Source organism: Rhincodon typus, chromosome 21 (genome assembly GCF_021869965.1).
Source record: "Rhincodon typus isolate 14 chromosome 21, sRhiTyp1.1, whole genome shotgun sequence".
NCBI classification, from domain to species: Eukaryota; Metazoa; Chordata; class Chondrichthyes; order Orectolobiformes; family Rhincodontidae; genus Rhincodon; species Rhincodon typus.
In genome coordinates, this window is record NC_063352.1 from 19,092,316 (window position 1) to 19,118,284 (window position 25,969).

General features: G+C 39.5%; 1 protein-coding gene across 2 annotated transcripts in view; it reads left to right on the forward strand.

Moving 5' to 3' along the window:
• The window catches only part of usp42 (ubiquitin specific peptidase 42), a 68,392-nt gene continuing 42,423 nt past the window's right edge, over positions 1-25,969 (forward strand). The window contains exons 1-7 of one of the 2 annotated variants that reach the window (XM_048609270.1): positions 1-114; positions 9,040-9,249; positions 12,316-12,426; positions 18,840-18,942; positions 19,612-19,679; positions 19,903-19,973; positions 21,727-21,809. In XM_048609270.1, the coding sequence (XP_048465227.1) occupies positions 9,123-9,249; positions 12,316-12,426; positions 18,840-18,942; positions 19,612-19,679; positions 19,903-19,973; positions 21,727-21,809 (563 nt within the window). In that variant the 5' untranslated portion in view covers positions 1-114; positions 9,040-9,122. Of the gene's footprint in view, positions 115-9,039; positions 9,250-12,311; positions 12,427-13,252; positions 13,323-18,839; positions 18,943-19,611; positions 19,680-19,902; positions 19,974-21,726; positions 21,810-25,969 lie in introns of those variants that run through there. The other variant, XM_048609271.1, reaches the window with a different exon arrangement.

Genomic DNA, 25,969 nt, shown 5'->3' on the forward strand with positions numbered 1-25,969 from the left:
CATCCCCTATTACAGAGGTACCAAAGAATAAAATCTTAGGACCTATACCTGGAGCTGCTTTGTTCACAAGTGCACTACAAGAGAAACCGAAGCAACTAGTACAAAAAGATCAAAGTAAGTTTGATGGATGCAGCTTTGTGTTGAATGAATTATCACTGCATTTATTGGATATCTCCTTGTCATGGCCTGCTGTGATCTCTCGGGCTGCAGAATTTCATCCATATATCCTTCAGTTCTGTGCTTCTAATTCCAAGTAAATGACTTAATTTTTATTAAATTTCATTTAAGATTTTAAAGTTCTATATTCTGTTTCTTTCCCCCTGTTGGCCTTCTGTCTAACCTTTCCCTGACAACAATCACTTAGTCTCAAATTTATAGACCAAGTTTACAGATACTGTGATCTTGTGATGAGCTTTTTCAGGTGCTTTCAATGTGCTTCTTCATTCCTGATGCTAATGCTGCTGCTTGACTTTTCACAACATCTATTGCTGCACTGTCCATCTACCTTAATTTATCATGAGACTGTCTTCATCAAAACATTCTTAACAAAAACCAAGTTTACTGAAAAAAAAATCTACTTAGAAATCGTAATGAACAAAAGTTAGATAGAACTTGCATTAATTGGCAGCACTATGGGTTTATGATGGGCGATACGGACTTGGGAATGGACAGGTTTGGGGAGCACAATTGTCCAGTTTGTGTACTAAGCCGCTGTTTCCACTTGTCATCTCAATCCTGTTTCTTCCTACTAGTTTTCCATCTATAGAAATTTTTCAATAAACATTCAGTGCCTGCACCTAGGATCTTATTCATTTTTACTAATGACTGTGCCTCTCTAATGTTCAGATACTATACATGTCCGTTTATTATACATACAGTTGGTTTGGCCTTCTTTTGTGCTGCTCATCAAATACAATTATCTGTATTAAATCCCTTGCAGCATCAGCTTAATGATTCCAGATTTATTAGAATGGTATGAATCTCCCTTATAATCATAAGTAGATTGTATAATATGAGAAATGATGTCTTCATATTTCTGAGTATCTTAAAGACTCCAGAATTGCATGTCTGTGGTATACTAGAAGTAATTCTTCTTGCCTACAACTGCACAACACCCAGGCTTGGGCTGACGAGTAACATTGCTTGGCACTTGGCTGGCACCAATGATTCTTTTTAACAAAAGTGAATTCAAACACCTCCCTCATAATACAATCATATTACCTTTGTCAAAACTCTCATCAGAGCAACCTAGGGGTCGTTATTAACCAGAAGGTTAACTGGACAAGTCATATAATTACTGTGGCTGCACCAGCAGGTCATTGGTTGGGAATTCTGCAATAGTGAGGCGATTACTTGGTCTGTACAGCACAAAAACATGCCACTAATTGCAGTTGGTTTATGCTCCAGAAAAGTATTCTGCCACCCATTTTCATCTCATCCTTTCAGCACATTGTTCTGTTCGTTTCATCCTCACGTAGATTGTATATTGGCGTAATTTCATGAATGAACATTTAAGATAAAAAGTCTTGTTTGCTTCACAATTACCCCTGACATGTAGCCAGATGAATACAAGTGTCAATTATGCACAGCAAGATCCCACAATCTGGTGATGAGTAGTTGGTCTGTTTATGGTGCAAGATTGCTTAAATCTCTATTCTTCATCTTCATTGTATGCTTTCTTCTAAATCAGAAACCGGTCCTCCACTAAGCATTACACTTGAAAGATGGCATCTTTCAATATTGCAGCACTCTGTTTAAAGCACGGAGCTGTCAACCTAGATTAGTTGTGTTGTTTTTTTTTACAGCAAAATCTTCTCCAGAATGCAAACATTGTTACAATTTCCAACAATTAGGAGAAACCAATTGCAATGAATGCTGTTAGGTCCTGAATGTGATTAGCGGCAAAATCCAATCGTTGTGGTTCAAAGAATATATTGTTGACCTCGAGAAACCTTTTCCATACTCAGAGCAGGTGAACCGTCTCTCCCCAGTGTGAATTTACTGGTGTATATTGAGATCATTGTGTTTTTAACCTGTGCCCAATGCAAGAATGGTACCAGCTAAACCAAAGCGATAATTGAATAGCTTAACATATTGCTCTCTGCAGTCAGCCTCGACTGTTCTCTTAAATCTTCTAATTGTCCTAAACTGGCTTTTGCGTGATTCCTCATTGCATTTTTGGGTCCTTTCTTGTTTATTAAATCTTTTTTGTTTAATTGTGTGTGAATATTTCAGTTTTTCTGTTTAATTTCAATGACTAATGTTATCTCTGAATCTTGCTTTGTTTCAGGTCATACTTGTTTTGCGCATCCCTTTAACTAATCGAATCAAATTTATTTTCTTTGGATTTATTGCTAAGTTGTCAGTTTCCCAACTCCAAAAGAGCAGTGTTTTGTTGCATTATTGTACTGCTTAGTCTTTTTGCTAAATGAGTGGGGAATTCAATGGTGTTTGCACAAGCTGTTAAGTCAATGTTTTTCACAGTGCATCATTGCAGTTTATAAAGAAAGAACAAGACATTGTATTATACTTGTTTGCACATGCATAAAAATCAAACTGAATAAATAGTTGGTCTCATTCGTAAAAGTTAATTTAATATTGTTGAGGCCAATTTTTGTACCGTTCATCAGACATGGTGTAACTTGCAGACTGCGTGCAATATTAGAATATTTCAGTCTTGTGGAATATTAAACTCCAGTGAATAAACTGCAGTACTTCTTGCAAAATCTGTTGGAGCTCAAAGCAGGCTGTATGTTGTCTTTTACAATTTACTATGCTTGTACTATTCGATAATTTCAAAATTATTCAATGTAAACAACAGTAAAGTAGGAAGTTAATGCTTCAGAAATGATCCAATAATTTGCTTGGTGACAAAAGCTAGAAGACCATGCGGTGTAGGAACAGGAGTCGGCCATTCAGCTCATTGGATCTGCTCCATCATTCAATGAGATCATGGCTGATCTGTTAGACCTCAACTCCACTTTTCTTGTTTCCCTTGCCAATTCAAAATTCATCTGTCTCTGTCTTGATGGCACTTAACAGTGCAGCTTCTGCATTCATTGATATTTGACAGATTCACTACTTTCAGACAAAATTCCTCCTCATTTCTGTCCTAAATGTGTGAGCCCTTATTCTGAGATTATGCCCTCTGGTCCTAGTCCCTCCCACGGGGAGCCAACAACCTTTGTACATCTACCTTGACAAATCCCCTAATCATCATGTGTGTTTCAATAAGGTTGCCTCTCATTCTATATTCCCGAGTACAGGACAAACTACTCAGCCTGACCCTCTATATCTGGTATCTGCTGAGTGAACCTTGGAATAATAGAATTGTACAGTACAGAAGCGATCATTTGGCCCATCAAGTCTGTACCACCAAAAATATACTATTATCCACACTAGTCCCACTTTCCCATTATAGGCCCATAGCCTTGAATGTTGCGATACTTCAAATGCTCATCCAAGTACCTATTAGAGGTTGTAAGGTTACCACCCTCAACCACCCTCCCAGGCAGTACCTTCTAGACACCTATCACTCTGGATGAAAACATTTTTCCTCAAATCCCCTCTCTGCCTTTCAATTTAAAGTTATGATCCCCTGTTATTAACCTTTTGACTCAAGGGAACAGCTGCTTTCTGTTCACTGTCCTTTGAACTAAAGTTATTTTATTCCATTTGCCTTCCCTATTACCAACTGAACTTGGATGTTAGCTTTTTGTGATTCATGGGCAAGGACTCCCGAATCCCTCTTCTGTAGCTTTCTGCAGGTTTTCTCCACTTAAGTAGTCTTCAGCTCATTTTACTCTTACTGCTAAAATGCATAATACCACATTTTCCCACATATTCCATCTGTCAAGTTTTTGCCCACTTGCTTAACCTGTCTCTATCCCTCTGTAGACTCTTTGTGTCATCCGTACCACTTGTCTTGCCACCTATTTGTATTATCCACAGATTTGACTATATGTTCACTCTCCTCATCCAAGTCATTCATATATATTGTAAATAATTGTGGCTCCAGCACTGATCCCTGTGACACTCCAGTAGTTACAGCTTGCCATCGTGAAATGTCCTCTTTGCCAACTCTGTCTTCTAATAGTTAGCCAATCCTCTATCAATGCTAATGTGTTATCTCTTATTGGCTCATATCTTTATTAAGTAACCTGATGTGTGGTACCTTGATAAACGTCTTCTGAAAATCAAAATATATTGCATCCACTACTTCCTCTTTGTCTATCCTGCTTGCTACTTCCTCAAAGAATTCTAGTAAATTTGTTGGGCATCACTTCCCCTTCATAAAGCAATGTTAACTCTCCTTGATAATATTATGTATTTCTAAATCCTCTGCTATTACATATTTTATAAGACGGTAACATTTTCTCAATAACATACAATAACTGGCCAATAGTTACTTTTTTTGTCTTCTCCCCTTTTTAATTACACTGAATCAACTGCCATACCTTAGACAAATAAACAGCATTAAAGTATGTTTTTTGTTGCTATGTAGTGACATAGTGTTAAAGACACTGGACCAGTAATCTAGAGCCCTAAACTGATTTTCTGTGGCAATCCGGAAATGGCAAATCGTGAAATTTGATTTCAGTCAAATTGTAATGTAAAGCTATTGTCATTTGTTGGAAAAACTCATCTGGTTCACCTGGATAAGTGCAGCTCCAACATCCATACTAAGTTCAGTGCCTTCTATAGCAAAGCACCTGCTTGGCACCTCATCTACTACCTTCAACATTCATTTCCTTTACTAGTAGTGCAAATGGCAATATTGTGTGCCATCTTTAAGATTCACTACAGTAATACAGTAATTCCAAACTGAAGACCTCTGTCGTCTAGAAGGACAAGGCAGCAGATGCAAGGGAGCACCACCACTGCAAGTTCACTTCCAAGTTACTTGATTGACTTGAACCCTATCACCATTCCTTCACTGCAGTGTCAAAATCCTGCAACCCCTTTCCTGACAGTACTGTAGGCATGCCTGTTCCTGAACGACTGTGGTGGTTCAAGATGGTAACTCATCCTATCACCTTGGTAATTGGGGATATGCAGTAAATGTTGGCCTAGCCAGTGACATTTGAGTTACTTGGAGGGGAACTAGCAGGTGATGTTGTTCACACGTAGCTGCTGCCTTTCCACTTAAGACGAAAGTGGTTGTGGGTTCTGAGGAAGGGTCACCGGACCCGAAACGTTAACTCTGTTTTCTCCTGCACAGATGTTGCCAGACCTGCTGAGCTTTTCCAGCAACTTTGTTTTTGAAAGTGGTTGTGGGTTTGGAAGGTGCTGTCTAAGGATCTTGGATGAATTTCCTGTTGTAGATTACACACACACTGCTGCTACTTGGATTCAGTGGTGGAGGGAGTGGATGTTATGCATGTTCTACCAATCAAGTGGGGAGTATTGCATCACATGCCTGACTTGTGCCTTGCAAATGGTGAACAGGGTCTGAGAAGTCAGGCAATGAGTTACTTGCAGTATTTCTAGCCTGTGACCTGCTTTTGTAGTCACTATTTATATGGCGATTCCAGTTGAATTTCTGGTCAGTAGTAACCCTAGAATATTGATAATGGGAGATTGTGATGGTAACACCATTGAATGTCAAGGGGTGGCGGTTAGATTATCTCTTCTTCCAGATGGTCATTGCCTTGTATTTGTGTGGTGTAAAAGTTTCTTGCCACTTGCCACTTGTCAGCCCAAGTCTGAATATTGTCCAGGACCGGTTGCATTTGAACATGAACAGCTTTAGTATCTGAGCAATTGCGAAGAGTCCTGAATATTGTGCAGTCATTGGCGAACGACCCCATTTCTGACCTTGTAATGTAGGGAAGGTCATTGATGAAGAAGCTGAAGATGGTTGGACTATAACCTGGTGTCTTGTGACTTCTGACTAAGGAGCTCCTGCAGAGATGAAGCTGAGATGTCTGAGATGTCTTGGAGCTGAGATGACTGATTCTAACAATCTCAACCATCTTCCTATGTGCCAGGTATGATTCTAACCAGCGGAGGATGCCCCCAGATTCCATTAATTCCAATTTTGGTAGGGCTTCTCGATGCCACTCTCAGTCGAATGCGGCCTTGATGTCAAAAGCTGTCTCACTCACCTCACCAATGGAATTCAGCTCTTTTGAACCAAGGTTGTAAAGAGGTCAGAAACTAGGTGGCCTTGGTGGAATCCAAGCTGAGTGTTTGAGCATATTATTGCTAAGCAGGTGCTGCTTGATAGCACGTTAATGACACCTTCCATCACTTTACTGATGATCGAGAGTAGAAGGAGGGGCGGCAATTGGTTGGGTTGGATTTGACCTGCTTTTTGTGTACAGGTCATACCTGGACAATTTTCCACATTTGTCAGGTAGTTGCCAGTGTTGTAGATGTGCTGGAATAGCTTGGCTAGGGAAGCAGCAAGTTCTGGAGCACAAGCCTGCATACTATTGCTGGAATATTGTCAGGGCCCATACTGTTTGCAGTACCCAGGGCCTCTAACCATTTCTTGATATCATGTGGAATGAATCGCATTGGCTGAAGACTGGTATCTGTGATGCTGGGGACTACTGGAGGAGGCTGTGATGGATGAGCCACTCAGCACTTTTGGCTGAAGATTGTTACAAATGCTTCAGCCTTATCTTTGGCACTGATGCACTGGGTTCTTCTATCATTGAGGATGAAGATATTTGTGGAGCTCCTCAGTGACTTGTTAAGTTGCCCACCACCATTCATGGCTAGATATGGCACGTCTACAGAGCTTGGATCTTATCCCTGCAGCCCTCTGGACTCAATATCGATTCAATAATTTTAGGGCCTAAACTCTCCCATGTCCTGGCCCTCTACCTCACACATTAGGCCTTATTATCATATAGTTTGCCATTACACACTTACCTATTGTAAGCCACTAACGGTCTCCATTAACAGCTATTCAGCCTCTTAGCCAGATCATTATCCATTCCTTTGACTGTCCAACTGCTCTTCTCTCTTGGGCTCTATCCCCACTATCATTCACACCTGATCCCCTCCCCCTATCCTATCTTCTGCATATAACTTTCTAGCTTTCTAGCTACAGAGATAGTAAGAACTGCAGAGGCTGGAGTCAGAGATAACAGTGTGGCGCTGGAGGAACACAGCAGGCCAGGCAGCATCAGAAGAGCAGGAAAGTTGACGTTTTCGGTTGGGACCCTTCTTCAGAAATGGTCCTTCAGAAAAGTCCCGACCCGAAACGTCAACTTTCCTGCTTCTCTGATGCTACCTGGCCTGCTGTGTTCCTCCACCTTTCTAGCTACTGTCAGTTCTGAGGAAGGGCTATCTGACCCGAAAAGTTAACTTTGATTTCTCTTTACAGATGCTGCCACATCTGCTGAGCTTTACAGCGACGTCTGTTTTTGTTTCTGATTTACAGCATCTGTAGTTCTTTTGGGTTTTTTCCTTGGATCTCTTCTGTAGATCAGGTTCACTTAGCTCTGTCTGTCACTTACTGCTTATGTTGTTTGGCATGCACGTTCTTCTGTTTACTAGCTTCACCAGGTTGACAACCCATTTTTTTCTTTTCAGTATGTCTGGTGCTGCACCTAGGCATGCCCTCCTGCACTCTCCATTAAACCAGGGTTTATGCTCTGGCTTGAAGGTAATGGTTGAGCAGGGGATATGCTGGGCCATGAAGTGTAGGTTGTGCTGGAGTACAATTTTGCTGTTGTTCATGGCCACAGCACCTCATGGATGAGTTGCTAGACCTGTTTGTCTGTCCCATTTAGCACAGTGATAGTGCCTAACAATACGATGGAGGGTATTCTCATTGAAAAGGTGGGACTTTAACTCCACAAGGACTGTGCGGTGGTCCCTCTTACCGATACTGTCATGGACAAATGTATTTGCAGCAGGCACATTGGTGAGGAAGGATTAAGTATGTTTTTCCCTCTTGTTGATTCCTTCACCGCCCGCAGAAGCCCAGCAGCTGTGTCCTTTAGGACTCGATCAGCTCGATCAGCTCAACTCTTGGTGGTGGACATTGAAGGTTCCCATCAAGAGTACATTTTGCACCCTTGCACTCAGTACTTCCTCCAAGTGTTGCTCAACATGGAGGACTACTGATTCATCAGCTAAGGGAAGATGGTACATGGTAATCAGTAGGTTTCCTTGCCCATGTTTAACCTGATGCCATGAGATTTCATGTGGACCTGACTCAATATTGAGAGCTCCCAGGGCAATTCTTCTTAACTATGCTGCCACCACTCCTAGGTAAGGAATTGCCATTTTTCTGCCTATTGCACTATTTTATACCATTTTGTAAAAAGCTATTACCACAGCTCTGAATGGGGTGCACTCACTGCCAATACAGACAGAGACTATAATGTCACAATCAGCAGCAGTGATATAGCAGCAATATTGTGTATCAAAGAATTTGAGTCAATAAAATGAGTGTTTTCCAAATATTTTAAATGAATTCCGGTCCTGGGATTATGATTTGCTCACTGCTCCACTCCAAATACTTGGCAGCTCTGCTTCTAACCCCTCACTGCCTCCTTCTCACTTAACTCCTTGCTGCCTTACTGCTCATCATCCCTGGAAGCAAGATGACAAGTGGAGAGAGGCAGTGGGGGAACTGGGAGCGGAGTGACTTGGGTGAGGGGGGGGTTGCAAGTGAGATGGCAATGGGGTTAGGGTGCCAAATGAAGGGGCGGAGGTTGCCAAAAGATGTGTTGAGTGAGGTAGGTAGCCAAGCAGTGTGGGAAGTGGGAGGGTTGAGCACAGAGACTGTCCAGCAGAGCAGTGCTGGTGAGTGTTCTTCGGGTATCAGTAGAATTTCAAACATGCATGTAGGTGGAGTCAGCTCCTGCTTCTGTCTCTTGGCAAGTATTGATGAGATCAGCAGTGCCAACCTCCTCTGCCAGCGTGGTGTCAGGAGATACTCTGTTTTGTCAATGTTGTATGCAGTAACACTTTGTAATGTGAATAGTTTCCTCTGATGTGCTTTGTTTAATTGTAAAGTTTTTAACATTGTTTTCCTACATTACTTCTGATATATAAAATTATTTTTAATTTCAGATGTACTTGGCAGTGGTGATGGAATAGCACCTCCACAGAAAATACTGTTTCCTGCAGAAAAAATCTCTTTGAAATGGCAACAGATGCACAAAATAGGAGCTGGCCTCCAAAATCTGGGCAACACCTGCTTCCTAAACTCTGCACTGCAGTGTTTGACTTATACGCCACCTCTTGCAAATTACATGCTTTCCCGGGAACATTCTAGAGCATGTATGTATATACAATCTTTCTTTGTTGAGTTTGATTGTTGCTTCACCTTTTGTCTCCCCACATCATATATCCACTGCAGACCAGTTCCCAGAGTTGCTGAATGATATGAATCATCCTTTGAATCCTGAGTTTTCATTTCCTTAATTTGTCTTTTTTTAATTCATGCGTTGAGGGTCTCCCTGGCCAGACCAACATTTATTGCCCATCCCAGAGGGCAGTTAAGAGTCAACCACATTGCTGTGGGTCCACAGTCACATATAGGCCAGACCAGGTGAGGATTAACAGTTTCTTTCCCTAAGGGACATTAGTGAACCAGATGGGTTTTTCTGACAATCGACAATGTTTTCATGGTCATCATCGGGCTCTTAATTCACCTGCTAAGGCAGGATTTGAACCCAGGTCCCCAGAACATTTCCTGGGTCTCTGGATTAACAGTCCTGCGAAATAACACACCACTAGGCCATCGCCTCCCCTTGAGTCATGTCCGGTGTTCTGCTAGCATGACTGACATCAGGATATCATTGTATGGGTGTCATGCGCATAAATCCCTGACTAAGTTAGGAAATATTGAAGAAACATTTACAGTTACACGTAAAATTTGTGCTGTACCCAAAAATAATCCAAGTTCGGGCAAGTGAAGGCAAATGGAATGTTTGCCTTTGTTTCAAAGAGAATAGAGTCTCAAAATAGGAAAACCATGCTAAAACTATACAAAGCACTAGTCAGTTCGCACCTGGAGTTCTGTGAACATCTTTAGACCCCATAACTAAAGAATGATGTGTTGTCATTGGACATAGCTCAGAGAAGGTTCACTAGGATAATCTAGATATAGAGAAATTTTCTTATGAGAAGAGGCTGAGTAGGTTGGGTTTGTACTTATTGGAGTTTAGAAGAATGAGGGGAGACCGTAGAGAAATATGTAAGATTCTTAGGAGCTTGACAGGGTGGATACAACGAGATTGTGTCCCCTTTTTAGACAGCCTTGGACCATAGGACATAATCCCAAAGTAAGGAATCCCCCAATTAAGACTGGCAAGGATATTCTTCACTGAAGATGCTGAATGTGTGAAATTCTTTAACCACAGAGGGCTTTTGAAGCTGAAACGTTTAGTATCGTAGAACCCTCACAGGCTGAATGGCTTTTTCAGCACTATCAACTCTGCACTGACCCTCCAAAGAGCAACCCCGCCCCCACCTCCACGCCCCCCACACAGCATCCCTCCCAGACTCGGATCCGTACCCTATCCCTGTAACCCCATATTTCCCATGACTAATCCACATAGTCTGCACATCCCTAAACACTACGGACAATTTAACATGGCCAGTTCACCTAACCTGCACATGTTTGGACTATGGGAGGAAACTGGAGGACCTGGCATAAACCCACGCAGACACAGGGAAAATGTGCAAACTGCACACAGTCACCTAAGGTTGGAATCGCCCCTGGGTCAGTGGTGCTGAGAGGCAGCAGGTGCAAACCACTGAGCTACCGTGCTATTTGGCAAATTCAAGGCTGAGATATAGATTTTAATTGTTAAGGGGAAGCACAGGTTATGGGGATAAGTCAGGAAAATGGAGTTGCAGGCTATCAGATCAATCATAATCTCAATGAATGGCAGAATGGGCTCGATGGGCTGAGTGGCCTACTTTTGCTCTTGCATTTTATTGTCTGTCTATCCATAAAGAGTAGAACGGAGGCATTTTGGGCAGCATTCTTCTCTGCCCATCATCTAGAGGAATAACTGGGAACAGGTGAAAGTTGCACATAGTGGATGGAAATATTGGCAGGATCTTACTGCTCATTGGTCAAGCTGGTGTATTTCCAGTAGGTCAGTAAATTAAGATTCTTGCTGCTGGTTGGTTTGTCTGTGTAGATTGATTGGTGTGTGTGTTGAGTAAGGGTAGTCAGATGTCACACAAGACTGCTGTTTTTGTTCATGATGTGGAATTGGTCGATTTCACAGTTCCATACTTGCTCAAATCAGCAGTGGTGAGTCAATACTTATTTTGGCGCTCAAACCCTAAAGTGGGACTTCAACTTGGGTAAGAGCACCACGTGGGCCGCACTAACCCTACATGGAAACATGACTTGCTTGAAAACGGGTGTTGCAGCCTTTTAACTCTGTGTGGTGAGGATTGAGGACCCAAGTGTAGATCACCAAGAGCTAATATAATGGGGATCACAAATGAACATGAGGCAGAATACATGCAGCAAAACTTTGTCAAAGTTGGAGTTTACAGAAGGTCAGAGAGGAAAGCCAGAGATTAATTGAGGCTGGAAGTGGCAGACAAGTTTGGCAATGTTACAGAAATGGAAATGAGTGGCACTCTGAGGGGATATGGGTTGTAGTTCAACTTGAAGCTGAACAGGATGTGATGGTTATAGACAGGCTGGTTTAACTTAAATGCGTGGTGGGTTAGATGGAATCCAGAGATTCTTACACGGCCAGTTGTTAGCAAAGCAACCTCTCAGTACAGAGATGATCTAACTACATAGTGTCGATGTAGATTGTGCAGGTGTAAAGCTAGCTGTCACTGCTGTCAATTTGAAAGCTCCCCCTCATGTCTGTAGTTCATGGTACTGTGGGGCTGCATGCAAATGAAGAATGAGCAAAAGTTAAGTTCTCAGGGCTCTTTGAAGAGGACTGCAAGGGTCAAAAAGGCAGTTCTTAGATGCATTGCTTAGATGGGTAAGGGTGGAACTTTTAAAGAGCAGATCTAAACAGTAGAACAAGGATAGGAGTTGGAGGAATGTGACGTAGTCAACCGCAGCAAATTTAATGGAATTGAAGAAACAAAGTATCAAGGTCACAGAGGATAATAGAAGGGATTTAAGTTTGGAACATTTGACACTTTTTTGGTGTTGAGGATGTCAGGATGATTGTGGGAGACTTGGACACTTCCAATTATGTCAGAGCAAAAAAGTTTGAATGGAAGGTGTTATTTGATAAAGGTCATCCATATAATTGTATACTTGTACAAAATTATTCTGCTACTTTATTGCTGTGAAGCAGCAATCGTCTTACTCATTTTAAGCAAATAAAAATTATTATTTTTTTTTTGCAGGTAATGAACAAGGATTCTGTATGATGTGTATGATGCAGAATCATATTACCCAGGTCTTTTCCAGTTCTGGAAATGTCATCAAGCCTGTGTCTGTCATTAACGACCTCCGACGTAAGATTTATTTACTTGCAATAACACCAATAAGCGGTCAAAATAAGTGTTTTGCAACCTCCATAATCTCTCTCACGGTTTGGTGACACACAATGTTGAAAATTGGTTGGTGACATTGTGCCCAAATTTTGATAGTACAAGTATGAGACAAGAATATTCCTAATAAAGGATCGAAAGATAATCCAATGCAATTAACATAAATAAAATGTGCAGTAATGTTAAATTACTGAGGAAGAAATTGCTACTAATGAGCTGTGCAGTAATGTTTTACAGAATTTTAGCTGTTAAATGAAACACGGATAATGGATGTTCTACTATATGTGTCAAATTTTAAAACGTTAACGCCTTTCATGACTTGAAATGACTGGTTTGTAATTTTTGTGGAAGTATGGGTGGCCTTGCATAATACACTTCTAAAATCCTCACTTCAAAAGTTCCCAGTATCCCTTGTAGCAAAATGGAATTTGATTTAATAATCCCTCTACATCAGTAGACCCGCTGATATGGGAGGGATTCTTAAAAATGCTGTACCAGATACAAGCTAAGTTTAAGGAGATTTTGATGTACAGATTTTTTTGTATTGTGAATAAAAGAAGCCTCGTTTATTAGCTTCATTTATATTGTATCTCAACCCGAGAACTTGAGGACTTTCACAGAACCTGTGACTTCCTATCTGTTATCTGGGGGATTTCTTTTGAAAATGGGCATGCTTAGTGTGCTGGACTGTGCTTCTGTAGACCTTTATACATGAACACTAACTTATCACCTCATAACTTATCATTTTATCTGATTTTCACCAAACTTGATCAGTGATTTTTCTCTTCAGACTCGTGGTACCTTTTGATAAATCAGTAGGTGAACTGGATACAGCACCTAAGCACTGACTCGTGACCTCAGTAAGTTAGACTTTATTAGATTTTTACCAAACTTATAAGGAACTTCCTCTACACTTAATGCGTTCATTAAAATGGGAGAAACTTTGCATTTGTGATACTGATTTGATCCCTGCCCGACACACACATTTGCAACTTGCCATATTATACCAGAATGCATAATGCAAAATGACATGCATACACAAAAGTGCATACACATTTTTTTTGCGAATACTGAATTGTTGCAAATCAGGCCCTCTTTTAAGATAACCTTTTAAGGACCATATATTCTTATTTTCTTTATACTCTCCTATAAAATTTTCTGCTCTCCTGACTCTATGAAAATAATTTTGCGCTGCAGAAGATTGAAACACTCTGAATCATTAGTTTAAATTTCTACGGCAAGAAAGTGAAGAGTTGATTTAAGTTCTCTGAAAAAATTTCAGGATTTAAATATATAATCAATAATGACTTAATGTAGAAATCCATTTCTAGTGTTAATTAAAGAACAGCTGCTTTCATTATTGCAAATTGTTTATTGTTTGGGATGATGCAGCAAAATTAGGCTGTCCAGAATATGGTTGCTCAGCATCTTTCCAAACCGGTGTGGCATGAAGTTTTGATGCTTAAGAGGTATCATCAATGGCCACTATTCTGTGGTGCCACTTGTCGTGTCAGCTTTCAGTGCATTATTTTAAGCCAATTTCTTTTTTTTGTCCAGAGAAGTCTACTATAATGAGTATGATGTAGGATATACAAAATAAGAACACTCAGCAAAGAATTTGAATCTGACCAGAAATAGATGGAGGACACTTAGATAAAAGTTTGAAATTAAGTGTTTGCACACTTGATGGAAGAAATAACCTCATTTGCTGATTGTTGCAATGATGGCAAATTTTAGAAATCTGTGCATTTTGAAACAAGACAAATCCAATTCATGAACCTAGCATTTTATCAGCCTGCTCTAAATCATCGACAAAGTGACAGAAGATGTTGTCAACAGTTTTCACAGCAATAATTTGCTCACATGCTCAGATTAGTTTCAATCAAGGCCACGGAGCTTCTGATTGAATTGTAGCTTCAATCCAGCCTTATATGAGAGCTGAACTTGAGTGGAAGTGAGGATGACAGACAGCACTTGCTGAGTCTGGTATCAAGAAACCTTGGCAGTATTGGGACTAATGAGAATCGAGGAAAACTCCACTAGTTGGAGTTGTACTTAGCACAAAGGAAGATAGTTGTGCATGAGGTCAATCATTGCAGTCCTGGGGCATTGCTGTAGGAGATTTTCAGGATTTTGTCATAGGCCCAGCATTTTTGGTCTTTCATCAATGACCCCCGCCCGCCCACGCACGCGCACACTCTGTAAGGTCAGAAATGAGGTGATGATTGGTGATTGAAAATAATCAACCATTTGAAAGTTTTTTGATACTGTATCCAACTGACTATATCCAGGCTATCGATATCAAGGCTTGGGTCAAATTCAGTTTCAAGGTGATAAGTAGCAAGTAACATTTCTGCCACAAGTTCTAGGTAACCACCATCTCCAACAAGAGCAAGTCTAACCATCTCCGGTAGCATTCCAATAACATTGCTGAATCTTCCACTGTTAACATCTGGGGGTTCCTTTGGCATCTTCCAGACTTTCAGCCTCCACCACCTAGAAGGACATGGACAGCAAACCAGAGTTAAAATAATCCTTTAAACACTAATCCAATTCTTCACAACCTCCTATAAGCTATTAATGATTTATTAAATTCAATTCCCACTACAGCCAGAGGCTGAATTCGGGTAAGTTTTAGAATGAATTTAATTAGAATATGGGGGTGGAAAACAAACAAATCCATTCAGCTGAAAATCCACTAGTAGCATTGCTGACAACAGCAACATCATTGATTCACCAGGCAGCCATCATTTCCTTGAACTTGTCTATCGCTTGAAACACGTAACATTTGATGTGAAAGATCTTCCAGTCACCTCTATATCCAAATACAGCACAGAGCTTCAAAATTAATAGTCCCCTTGAGAGTCTACCTGCAGATCAAGCTGTCTAGGTCTTTAAAGAATGTGAAAGTCAAACTGTCTAATTCATTCAGATGGAGGCTTCAGAATTTCTTCATTTTTGTGCCTGTGACTGCCCCTCCTGCTGTTGCTTCTCTCCTCCAACCCCAGTCCATCCATTCTGTGAACCTGAGCCAGCCCAACTTTGGCGCTGCGTTAGCTGATCTTGGATGAACGTTGTTAAGTGAAACCTCCCACTGCTTGTTGCTTTCTTGCTGTATCTTGTCCAGGTTTTGGTTCCATGTGATGTCAGTGAAACCAGTCAGAATATCTGCTCCAACCCCGCCAGCTGTGGGTGCTTTCGCCCTTTCCTTGCTGCTCCACCAATAATAAATTCAGTCTCTTGAGGAGCAACAGAAACCAGGCATAGGGAACAGAATGGTTGGAGGAGCTTGGCAGTGAGAATTTGAAACAATCTGATTTGAGCAGTTCTTCACAGTGTTTCCCTCAGTATGGGTTTGACTTTTCTCTCATTTGTCACCCCACCATTGGAATTTCATTTTGTTTTACTGCGGAGAAGAATGAGATCACCACCATGTTCCCCTCCAAAACCCACACCATCCTGACTTGGAACCTTGTCACCTCTCCTTCACTGTAGTTGAAACGAAATTCTTGATCTCTCTAGTAACACTGAAGTGTGGACAAGGATCCAAGAAGTCTGCTCACTATCATCTTCTGAGGATAATTAAGAATGGTAACAAGTGCTGGCCTTGCCAGTGATATCCACATCCCACAAAACAAAAAAAGATTTTTTTTTTACAAATTTAATGAATTATGTTTGGTATTAATTGGGGGGAAAAAACACTTGCAGGTACAGATAAGGTTGCCATAGAGCTAATCTGTCATTAGAAGGATGACTGGTTGCAGTTTAGCCTGAGGTTCTTCACGTTTCAGACAGAGAGAGGGTGCAGTTGAGAAGGTGGGCCTTCAACAATAGTCTCAATCAGTGCAGGAATTGAATTTGCGCTGTTGGCATCACTGCATCACAAACCAGCCATCCAGCTAAATGAGCCAACCAACCCCCCAGCATTTGAAAAACACTTTGTATTGCATGTTAGTGTCAGTTTAAAAGATTAAGTAATATCTGTCTAATTGGATTCATTACTTTATGTTGAGCTGTACTCATGGCGTTATAATTCATGCAGTTATCCATTATATTTAGTCATTTTGCATTAAACATTGTGAATGATACCAGTGATTTGCACATTTCTGGTTGACCTAGATAGCTGTGTAAAGCAAGACAAGGATGTCATACAAATTAAGTACTGTGAAGAATAAGCTCTCTGTCACTAAATAAAAATAGTAAATGAACCACTCAAGGAAATTGTCTAAGAGCACTTTTCGGTAATGCAAATAAACCAGCTTACCTTTGGTCTATCTAGGTTGACTGAGAGCTGTTATTGGTATTCAACACAAACTGTTTTAGTATCAAACAAAATCCTGACTCTTCCCTCTATGAATTTGGAAATTGCTATATCCTCATTCTTCTAGTTTGTTACCAATGAAAGTAAACAGGATGTGTACCTGAAGACCCTCTTGAAAATTGTTTCTATTCTGTTGTTACTATGCCAGAAAAAATATGATTAAATAATAAATCAGAAACATTGTTCTAATTTGACAGTTTATTTCAAAAATTTTGCTTCATGGTTAGCTTTGCTGTTTTTGGTGCTGATGTATTGGTAATACCCAAATTGGAATCTTCATTACTGATTGTGCAGTGATGTGTGTGAAATACGTGTAACTGCATGAGTTTGTTAATTTAGTTAAGGCCTTAAGCTGTTATCACTAGAGTAGCTATTGTGACAATCATAAATATAATGTATTGCTGACTGTGTATTTTTTGATTGTATTGTGACTCTACACACCTATTAGCTATTAGAATCCAACACTGACCCACATGGTGTACAATAGGTTGTAGTCAAGTCAATAATTAGTCCTTCATTTGAAGATTGCCAATGGCAGGTATTGGGTTGATTTGATATACTCATTGGATTTTTCTACTCTGCTTTGATTTTAATTGTGGAAACACTTAATTTTGTTTTTATTCTGAAATGCAGAGACTTGAAAGTTGCCTAAAATATTACTTTGATCAGAGTATTGATTTTGATCTAATACTCTTGAGACAATATGATTCTGTGCAAATGATGTTTCCTTTCTCCTTGAGAAAATGTTCACTTCCAAGCTTAGACAGCAAGATTGTTTGGGGTAGACTTCGCAGTTAATGCCAATCCTGAAGTCAAGGATTTCTAACGTTTGCAATAAGTACTTTTGGGTAGTAACAGACAGTGGACCCTGGCTCATTGCTGTTCTTTGGACCCAATGTAATGACTTAGGAAGGTGAGTTGAAAATTGACATTTATTGCAAGGGAAGAGGATTATTGAAGTTAGGAAGTTTTACTGCAGCTTTCAGGGTCCACATGTATGTACTCTACAGTTTTGTCATTTTTTTTCTTTTTGAAAATTTTGAAAAATGTTAGAAGCAGTTCAAAAAAGGTACACTCATCTAATTCCTGGAAAGAAGGGTTTATAAAGAAAGGATGAACAGTTTGGGTCTATATCATGGTGTTTAGAAGAGTGAATGGTAAATCATCATAGTGAGATATTTAGAACCTGAAGGGGCATGATAGAGAAGGTACCTAGAAGTTGTTTCCTCTCGTGTGGAAAGGCTACAAACCAGGGGACGCTGTTGTGAATAAGAGGCTTTCCTTTTAATACAGAGATAAGGAAAATTTTTTCTGAGTTGTTAATTTATAGAATCCTCTTAATCAGAAGGCTGTATAGTCTGGAACGTTGAATTTATTCAAGGCTGAGTTAGATATATTTTTGATAAGACAAGGGAAATGAGGGTTAATGGGACAGAGAAAAGACGGCTTAAGGACCTCTGATTGATCAGCCGTGAATGGCATTATCAAGTAGAGAAGACCCACAAAGCCAAATGGTCTGTTCCTACGCCTTAGTCCAATGTTCCTGAAACCCTCATTGACTTCATACTGGAATTGAAACCTATGACTTTTTGTTGCATTCTCCTGTTAGCAACGAAGTCATTGGGATCAGGCTATGACTTCCCTCGCAGGTGAATAGCTTCATCAACCAGTTCATGCAACCTCCTCCTTTAAGATTTGTAATCAATGTTGTCATGTTGACAGACTTTAGACATAGAGCGCATCACAGCAAAACCTGATCCTCCTTCAGTTATATTTCAGCAGGAGTCATTGACATAATGGGGAGTGAAAATCCTTGTTCATTTCTTTGCCCCAGTTCTCATGCTAGTTCAGAGTGCCCTGTGACTGCCCTGTCTATGGTCAACCAATTCAGCACAAGTCATTGTTACTCATCTTTCAAATTTGTGGGCATGATAGAGAAGGTACCCAGAGGATTTGAAGTGACAGTATCTATCTACATCTTACTCTAAGTTTAATTTCTCTAAATAATTTTGGAGTTGAATATTAGTATCCATTATTTAAATTTTCATTCTTTTAGGAATAGCAAAACATTTTCGATTTGGAAATCAGGAAGATGCACATGAATTCTTGCGTTACACTGTTGATGCTCTCCAGAAAGCATGCCTAAATGGAAGTAACAAGTGAGTACAAATTGAAGTGAAAATTTGAATATTTAAAACAACTGTTTATTTATTTTCAATGGCTATTTATATATAAAGAAAGGCGGTGTATATACTGCATTGTCAAATATGCCCGCACGACAAAAGATATCAAACAGCCATAGTTTGACAATGCCAGCTTAAAAATACAAACAACTGGCAAAGAAAGTGGCTGTCACTTCTACAATTGGGACGTGTATAAGTTTTTACTTCATAGATTCAAATCAAATAAAATAATACATGGCAAAGTTCTATTTCACTAAAATGTCAATGTTTCTGAATAAGGTTTCATTCACTACAGTCATTCTGTGGTGTGTCCTGTAGCTCTGCCTGAGGTTTGTTTGGAATATGTGGGACACTCCCCGTTGCTGAGTTGCCACAGTGAGAGCTCAAATTGAGAGACTCCTTAAAGTTGCATCTTTCTAATCTCTCTCTCTACTTTTGTTTTTCCGTGCTCCACTCTTTGGAAAGGTGACACCTGTACTTGTTGTTTTCTGATGACTTGAGGATGATTAGGAGCTTGAGATTTGTTAAATCCTCAAAAGCAATAAGTCATGTCACGAATCGCATTGAAATAAAATATTTAATTTTAATTGAAATTTGATTGGACCTTGAAAATATACAAATTTGTTCTTTTGGTTACTTCTGTAGATTGGATAGACAAACTCAGGCCACCACAATGATATATCAAATTTTTGGAGGTTACTTGAGATCGAGAGGTATGTTCTATTTATTTAAGAATAAAAGTGCTTTTATGCGTTTGTCGTTTTATGACAATAGATGTGTATACAAATTAAACATGCATATTGCCTTACTGTTCTGTAATCAGTTACCACTGTTCTGTATTAACTGCATTACATTAAATAGTTGAATCTTTAGTGTTCTTATATGAATTTGTATACTGTCCTGCAGAGCATTTTTAATGATGTTTTCCTATTTTAGTAAAGTGTTTAAACTGCAAAGGAGTTTCTGACACATATGACCCATACTTGGATATTGCTCTGGAAATAAAGGTATTGTAATGCTTTGTTCCCTGCTAGCTCTGCTCTGATTTGCATTTTTAAGATGCCATTTCTCCTCTCTAAATTTGTGCTGCATTTGCCAAGAGTGGGTTTTGTTCTTTTGATGGAGAAGTCCACTTGCAGAAATGACACTGTTCAGACTCAACAATTGTTCAAACTATTTTGTAAGCCATGTCTAGATTTTAAGCAAGCATCCCCAGTTGTCTCCAGATAGTTATGTAGAGAGGTCGTAGTATTTGCATAGCAGTTAGCTAAATCACATTACAAAAAAGCTATATCTAGCAAAAAAAAGGACCCTTGGCTTTATGTGTAGAAGCATGCACTCGTATGTGAGTACAAAGCAAGGAATTTATATTAAACCTTATAAATCAGGTCTCGGGACCAATATTGTGACCAATATTGTGCACTATGTTTTAGAAGGATATCAAGACTTTGGAAAGGGTGAAAAGGAGATTTGCAGGGCTGAGAAAGCAAAAAACTGCAAGGTTTTGGGGAGAAAGTGGAGTAGGACAAATTGGTTAGTTATTTCAAAGGATTGGCACAGGCATGATGGGCCTAATGCTCTCTTCAATGCTGAATGTCCCATTTGTCAGCATTTGGTCCATATTCCTTCCAAATCCATCCAGATGCCTTTTAAGTGTTATAATGGTACCAGCCTCCACCACTTGCTCTGGCAACTTACTTCATACATGCACCATCCTCTGCATGAAAAGGTTGCCCATGAGGTCCTTTCTATATCTTCTCCTCTACCTTAAACGTGTGCCGTCCAGTTTTGGACTTCCCTACCTTGGGAAAAAGACCTTGGCTATTCACTCTATCCATGCCCCACATGATTTTATAAACCTCTGTAACCTCAGCCTCCGACACTAGGGAAAATAGCCTCTCCCTATAGCTCAAACCCTCCAACGCTAGCAACATTCTTGTAAATCTTTTCTGCATCCTTTCAAGTTTAACAACATCTGTGTTTGCCCAGGAAGACCAGAATTGAACGCAGTATTCCAAAAGCAGCCAAACCAGTCTCCTGTACAGCTGCAACATGACATCCAAACTCCTATACTCAATGCACTAACCAATGAAGCAGAGTGTACCAAATCCTGCCTTCACTACCCTGTCTGCCTGTGACTCCATCTTCAAGGAATTATGAGCCTGCACCCCAAGGTCTCTATTCAGCAACATTCCCCAGGACTCTGATTTATCTTACCAAAATGCAACACCTCACATTTGTATAAATTAAACTCCATCTGCAACTCATCAGCCCATCTGATCAAGGTCCTGTTGTACTCCTCTGTAAACTTACTAATCATTCTTTCTATATTCACATCCAAATCATATATATAAATTACAAAAAACAGTGGGCCCAGCACAGATTCTTGCAGCAAACTGCAGGTCACAGGTCATCAGTCCACAAAACAATCCTCCTCCACCACTCTCTGTCTCCTACCTTCCCATTTGCAAACTAACTAAAGGACATGTATTTCTGATCTTCTTTACCTTGCTTTCATTATTATAATTAGATTAATGTCAGTTAGTTTACTGAAGATTTATGTGCTGTAATTCGGCTGTAATATGCACAGGATGAAATTCAACTCTAGATTTTCCTGAAGGATTGCCTTAAATCCAAAATGATCTATGTCATCTACATTTTTGATTCAGAAGTTATTTTAAACTTCCAAAATATCAACTTCTTTGAGTTCTCATTTGAAAACATTTTAATTATCTGTGAAAATTTTTAACTATTTTATAGACTGCACCAAACATCACAAAAGCTCTGGAACAATTTGTGAAGCCTGAACAATTGGATGGTGAAAATGCCTACAAATGCACAAAGTGAGTCAATGTTCTCATTACAAAAATGAAGATTTATTCGTAAGTTGTTGAAGATCTCTTTTGTGTGTAACACACTAATTTCTTCCTGACCATTGCATGACCTTCCAGAGATACTGAAGCATTCTGTTCTTGATGTCATTGTACTGTTTAACCAGTTGGTAACACAGCTTGCTATCTTAGCATTGCCCAGTTCATTAGTTTGCAACCTTATTTGCTTTTCTGCAGAATAGATACAATGTTTAAAAAGTTATCTCAAGTATAGAATTAAAACTACTAATAAGACAATTTTTAGCTAGGTCAGGAGGTAACAGAATGCGTAATCATGATGGACTTCTTGTGAAATATTAGGCAGTACATTTGCCTTCAGTTTTAGAATTATAAATAACCATGTTGATGCATAGAAGTATGAGACTGCATACTGAATCACTAACGGTTATCTTTCACTAACCATTCCTTCACCAACATGAGGCAGTTGATGAGAGCACTAATTGCATCTTTTCATAGTTTTAGTGCAACAAGATCAACTAGGCCAATCAGTTTCTAAATTTCAAAATTGCATTCTGTATATGTGATATTTTAAACTTATGTATATTGTGTGTATTTTGTAAAGTAATAAAAAAAATTCAGGCCAGGTATAAATGTGCATGTAACGTCACAAATACTTGCCGTACTTTGAACACGTCAATGCAGTATCATTTTGCCACAGAACTTGGGGAAAAAAAGTATAAAATGCAGCTGGAAATAAGTATATTTGTCCACTGAGCTTGTCAGCAATTTTTAAAAATCAGGCCCAAAAACATTTTCATTGATGTATTAAGTGTTTTTTTAAAATACTTTTGGGAAGATTAGCATTTAAACTTCAAACAAGGGAAATGTTAGCAATGCTGGAAGATCTGGTGCTTTTCCTCCCTTCTGAATTTTTAAAAACTGTTAAAAGGCAACCAAGAAGAACAGAACTTCAAGATTAACTTTGAGGGTAAAAACATGCAAGTAATATCAAGATGGACAGCAGGAGCTTCTTTAAATATTTAAAAAGGAAAAGACATTCCAAAGCTAACAGGCTGCTAAGAAAACAAGTACGGGGAAGAAATAATGGGAAACCAGAAAATGGCAGAGAGGTCGAATAAATACTCTGCATCAGCCTTCACATAGAATACATTAATAGCAATAAAAAATATATAAATACAATAATTATCACTAAAGAAAAAGTACCAGCAAAACTAATAAGGCAAAGACCGATACGTCCTATGGACTTGATAGGATACACTTTAGCATATTAAAAGAAATAGCAACAGAGGTAGTGGGTGCATTGGTAGTAATCTTCGAAGAATCCTTAAATTCTGGATAAGTCCCAGACGCTTGGAAGACTGCCAACTTAACACCTTTTATTTGAGACGGGAAGGATACAACATTAGTACTGTTCTGTAGTAAAGGGAGAGGAATGTAGATTAAACTGTACCAAGCCAGAAGGAAGATGTGTTGTCCTCCCCAACATATGAGCAATATAATATCTGAATGCATGAAGTAGCAACATATTTCTGCTCATTCTTCTTTTGAAGTGATGTCTGGCTTGTACCTAGTGACTTATAAAATGCCTTGGGCTGAATGAACTTTACATTTTAGTAGTACAGTAGCTTCAGAGCTGTTTCCTATGGCTATGTAATGTAATATAGTAAAGATCCAACACAACTTGGTACACTAAAAGTTTTATTTCTTGCCCCATCATTCCCAAAGTCGCTCACTGTAGATGCACAAACTGCCAACTTCCAGGTATAGACTGATAGTCCTAAAGCATGATAAAACAATGTGTTTGTGGTAATTTTTAAGTATCGAACAGTGATTAATTATAAAATCCGGTTGTGCAGTTCAAATGTTTATAAACTAGCTTTACTGGTTGTCATCGAACCCTTCAATTGGGCTACAAACTTGGAACAGTTCTTGACTGTCTAGTATATATAATTGAACAATTCCATAGACATCTGTTAGGAGCTGAAGACATGTGCAGTCCAAAAATTGCCCAGCAGTAGTCTATGTGCAGTTCTGAGCTTTCACATAAATGGAATAAATTATAGTTAGCACTTCAACTCCAAAATAAAGTAGCCCCGTGTTTAGGCTAGAGAATAACCCTAAAGCATTGGACAGGTCACAAGCAAACCATCTGTTTATTCTGCAGCTTTTCTATTGTGCTACTTTATCCCACAAACAACTTGTGATAGCAACCAGATAATAAGTTTTTGTGGTGTTGATTGAGGGGTAAACCTTTGGCTAGACACAGTGGGTAGCACCCCCTCTCCTCTTTGAAATATTGTTATTGTTTCTTTTACATCAGGCAGAGAGAGCTCCAAGTGATGGCATCTCTAAGCCTTGTGTTTTGGACTTAAGTCCTGGAATACATTTTTATGACACAGCATGGTGTGGCAGCTCAGTGGTTAGCACTGTTGCCTCACAGCACCAGGGACCCAGGGTTGATTCTAGCCTCGATTCTGGGTTTCCTCCCACCATTCAAAGATGTGCAGGTTAGGTGGATTGACCATGCTAAATTGCCCATAGTGTCCAGGTATGTGTAGATTAGTCATGGGAAATGCAGGGTTCCAGGGATAGAGTAGGGGGGTGAGTCTCGGTGGGATATTCTTCAGAGAATCGGTGTAGACTTGGGTTGGGCCGAATGACCTGTTTACATACTGTAGGGATTCTATGAGCAATAGTGCCACCAGCTGATGCTCGTGCAAACAATGTTTAAAATTTAAATGCATTTGTTTAGTTCTCGTTTTTTTTTCCACAGTTTCATTAAGGACCAAAAGGTTTTTTTTTCTAAATTATAAACCTGGAAATATATTTTCTGGCTGGGTATTGCCATTTAATTGCTATTTCCAGATAAATCATTTGGATCACATTCATGTCTTTTCTGGAGGTTAGCATATACTTGGGGTCTGTCTAGGAGACATGATCAAGTTTGTAAGGTCAAAGGGTCAGTCATTCAACTTAAACAAGAGTCCAGTTGATTCATTCATGTTATTCAATGAAATTCATCTCTCACTGGAGAGATCTTTCTGCAAGCACTGAGGCAACGGGAAGCCATGTACAATTCAGCACTTGTTCCCTGAAAAGTGATAGAGCAAAACCTTGGGAAATGTGAAAATTTCACTGCTTTTGCTTAGATCCTTGGAGCTCCTGAGGGTTCCTCTTGCACTGAAGAAGTGTCACTTCCTATCCTCGAAATAATTTACCATTAGATTAAATAGCCCGTTCCCACCATTGTTGTAGCCCAATGAAGTATGCTGTGTTGAGGCGTTAATAGAAAATAGATACAGGAGTAAACCATTCAATTTTCCATCCCTGATTGTGTAATAGCTAGCTTGAATTTTAACTCCATCTGCCTTCCATCTGTTTATATGTACCTTATGCAGTCACTGTCTTTGTGTAGATTTGGTAGTCTTACTCTATAAAACTTGCACTTGCCATAGATGAAGTTCAGTGAAGGTTTGTCGGGTTATTCCTGGGCTGGAGTTATCTCCTGGGGAAAGATTAAGTAGTCTGGACTACGTATTCTTTGGAGTTTAGAAGAATAGTAGATGATCTCAAAATGTACAAAATTCTTAAAGGGCTTGATAGAGTAGCTGCAGAAAGGATATTTCCCCTGACTGGAAGGTCCAGAACCAGAGAACCTAGTTTCAGAATAGTGGACAGGCCATTTAGGACTGAGATGAGAGAATTTCTTCACTGAGGGTGATGAATCTTTGGTTGTTGAGTATGTTCAGTACTAAAATTGATAAATCTCTACACAGTTATAAAATCAAGGGATATATGGGTAGTACAGAAAAATCATTTAAGCTGATTTATCAGCCATGATCTCATTAAATGCTGAAGTGGGTCAAAGAGTTGAATGGGCTACTCGTCCTATTTAAGTTCTTAAAGGCTAGATGATGATAGTTGCATTTACATAACGCCCTTGTACAATCACAAAGTGTCCGCAAGCACCTCACATCCAATAAAGTACTTAAGCATAGTCTCTATTTTAATTTAGGAAATCAGAAAATGTGCCTTTTGTACATTACAGTTTGTGGCAGCTTGCTGTATGATAATGACCAGGTAACTAGTTTTGTGATTATAATTGAGGGATAAATGTTGGCCAGAGCACCAGGGATAACTGCCATGGCAGT